This window comes from Vicia villosa, linkage group LG3, assembly GCF_029867415.1.
Source record: "Vicia villosa cultivar HV-30 ecotype Madison, WI linkage group LG3, Vvil1.0, whole genome shotgun sequence".
NCBI lineage: Eukaryota > Viridiplantae > Streptophyta > Magnoliopsida > Fabales > Fabaceae > Vicia > Vicia villosa.
The window spans coordinates 114,169,474-114,172,232 of record NC_081182.1 but is presented as its reverse complement, the minus strand read 5'-3'; the positions used below and the strand labels follow the sequence as shown (position 1 = coordinate 114,172,232).

General features: G+C 35.9%; 1 protein-coding gene across 1 annotated transcript; it reads right to left on the bottom strand.

Moving 5' to 3' along the window:
• Positions 1 to 982: 982 nt before the first annotated feature.
• On the bottom strand, positions 983 to 1,459 carry LOC131658828 (uncharacterized). The gene has a single exon (XM_058928079.1). The coding sequence runs from the start codon at positions 1,457 to 1,459 to the stop codon at positions 983 to 985; it is 477 nt and encodes a 158-aa protein (XP_058784062.1).
• Between the last annotated feature and the right edge of the window lie 1,300 nt (positions 1,460 to 2,759).

The window sequence follows — 2,759 nt, the reverse complement described above, 5'->3', positions numbered from 1 at the left end:
ATATTCGAGAGTTCTAAAGTGTCAATACCGTAACACTTTTATCTTAATTTCACTCAAATTTCTAACATATCTTAAAAGTGGGAGACCTATATACTTTTCGAGTGTGTGTCATGCGTTGAAAAGAAAATATTGTTGTGGGAGCTTGGAAATTTTTGAAATTTTGAAATTTCAAGGACATTCAATAAAAACTGAAAATCACGTATAAAGACTCGACAACATAACTAGAAAACAATAAGGCAACAAATGAAAGCGGTAAAGTTCCTCTCCCACACTTAAACCAAACATTGTCCTCAATGTTTTGATAAAAGGTGGAAAAGGAAAGACAAAACCTACATGGATGCTACTGGCGGGCTATCACAACCAAATCCGCTCTGCGTCCGGAGTAAATACCTTCTCCTATCATACTCATCAACAGTGTCACCACCAATTGCAACATTTTTAGGAATGTGCATGGAGACCGACTCATCTTTGAGATGATCATCTATAGATTTTTCGCCTAGATATGGTCGAGACGTGACAAGCCATCCATATTTTTATTTTATGCAAGTTCAAACAATAAAAGGAAAATATTAAACTAAAAGCTCGTGGGTTGCCTCCCACGAAGCGCTTTGTTTTACGCTGATAGCTCGACGGTTTAAGAGTGCAAGCACTCATGGTGGTTCTCTCGAGAATGACTCCTCGGTTGAAATTTTAATAATTTTTTTGTTTTCCATGGCCACTTATCAAGCCACCTCACATATCCCTCACCCTTTCTTTTCTTTCTTCTATGGAGTGATTCATTCTTTTGAACTCGTGGTGGTGGTTCGGGATCTATCCTAAGTATCAACTTTTTAAGTTTGGGCTGAGTGATTTCATCCACCACCTCAAAGCTTAACCTTACCCTCTTAACAGTAATGATATCCCTAGTTTCATGGTCCTCTAACTTTCTCTTTTTATGGGAGACTTCAAACAAGCGTGCATTGGTGTTGATATTTTTCAATACCTACACATACATTTTAGATTGGGAGTCTACATTAGCTTCCACAAAACTTTGCGGGAAAAGAATGAGTGAGGTATAGGGAGGAGGAACAACAATAGGTGCTTCTTTCTCTACCTCTTTAACAATCTCCCTTGTGGGTGGTGTCAGTGGATTTTCCTCAATCTCTACTCTTTTCTCACCGGAACTCTCCTTGAACTCATCCTCTCTCTCCTCAAACTTATCATCACTCTCCTCAAACTCATCATCACTCTCCTTAGGATTTTCACTTTGTTGTTCATTACTGGTTGCATCCATATGCTCCTCAAGGAAGGGTCCTAGAGGTTTTTGTTCAAGCAAGGAGATTTGAGTCTCCAAAGCCATGTTGTGAGTTGCTAGAGACTCGACCATAGTAGTCAGCTGTCTAAGGGCTTCATTAACATGGATACTTTGTTTGCTGAACTCTTCATTTTGGACAGTTTGTGTCTCTACAAGGTTTTCCATCATAGATTCTAACCTAGAGTGAGTTAGCGCCTAATCGAAATCCTCCATTGATACTTCGAACTTGAAATTATGGGATTCTTGTGGTTCTTCAAAGTGGGTTAGCAACGCATTTTGAGTTTCCACAAAGCTCTTCGTCATCATAGATATTTCAGTGAAATTTTCCATTAATATTTCAAGGTCGGATTTATATGTTTCTTGTGGCTCCTCAAAATGTTGGTTGTGGTGATAGTAGAGGGAATTCAGTTGAAGATAAGTTAGTGTCGAATTGAAATTCTCTATAGATGATTCGACGTTTAAATTATGGGATTCTTGAGACTCCTCGAAATGTTGGGATTGGTGGTTGAAAAGGTAGTTTGGGACTAAATGAGAAGTAAATTAAATTCTAAGGCTAAGGCTAATATTTTAATTTGATTTTAGGGAAATAATAGGAACTAAATGGGAAGTAAATTAAATTCTAGTTTGAAATATTAATTAAAGGGGTATCGGTATGTAATTCGTCAAACTTAGGAAATCCGAAGTTTCGTTGGCCACTTTCATTTAACAAAAGGTTTTTCCAGTAGATACTATTAATTTAAAAATTCTTATCTCACACTTATGTGTTTATTGAATTAGACTATGATCTTAGACCGTAACGTATGCTTCCGCTATCTCGTCAGGTTTAAAAACACTTTTTGAAAACAATAGAATCTAATTAGTTTTAATATGCTTCCGTTGTCCTTAAAACTAATGTTAAGTGTCCACTATCTGGTTAAAATCCTCAAACTTCCGTTCTTATTGTTTTCTAACCTTTGTCCGTTTTTACTTTCGTAACAAACCGTTTTAATATTAATTATTGGAGACTTATACCGGAAAAGTGATTTTTCATAAAACGTAATTAGATCAACTTATTTCGGATCCTTTTAGTTCAATTAATTTATATACCGGTATCAAATCAGTTTAGCTAGACATGGAATTAATTTCGAACGTAGTAAACATGGTAAACATAATTAAAGATAACATTCTTGACAATTATAAAACAAACCAACAATAATAATAAAATAATAAATAAGAACCTGAAGAAGACAAAAATAAAGAAACTGGAATTAACTTCAGAAATGCCGACAAGATTTTGATCCAAGCGTTACACAAATTACAGGCCTAATATTAATGGTGTGGTAGTTCCCCAATATGAGAAACTACCACTTTTACAAATGTAATCTCTGCCTAAATATACGAACAGCGCTTCCGCGCATAAAAACTTGGACCCCTAAAATGTGGATATTTGTCCCTTTTTATAGTGAGTGGCAGTGGAAGTTACTTC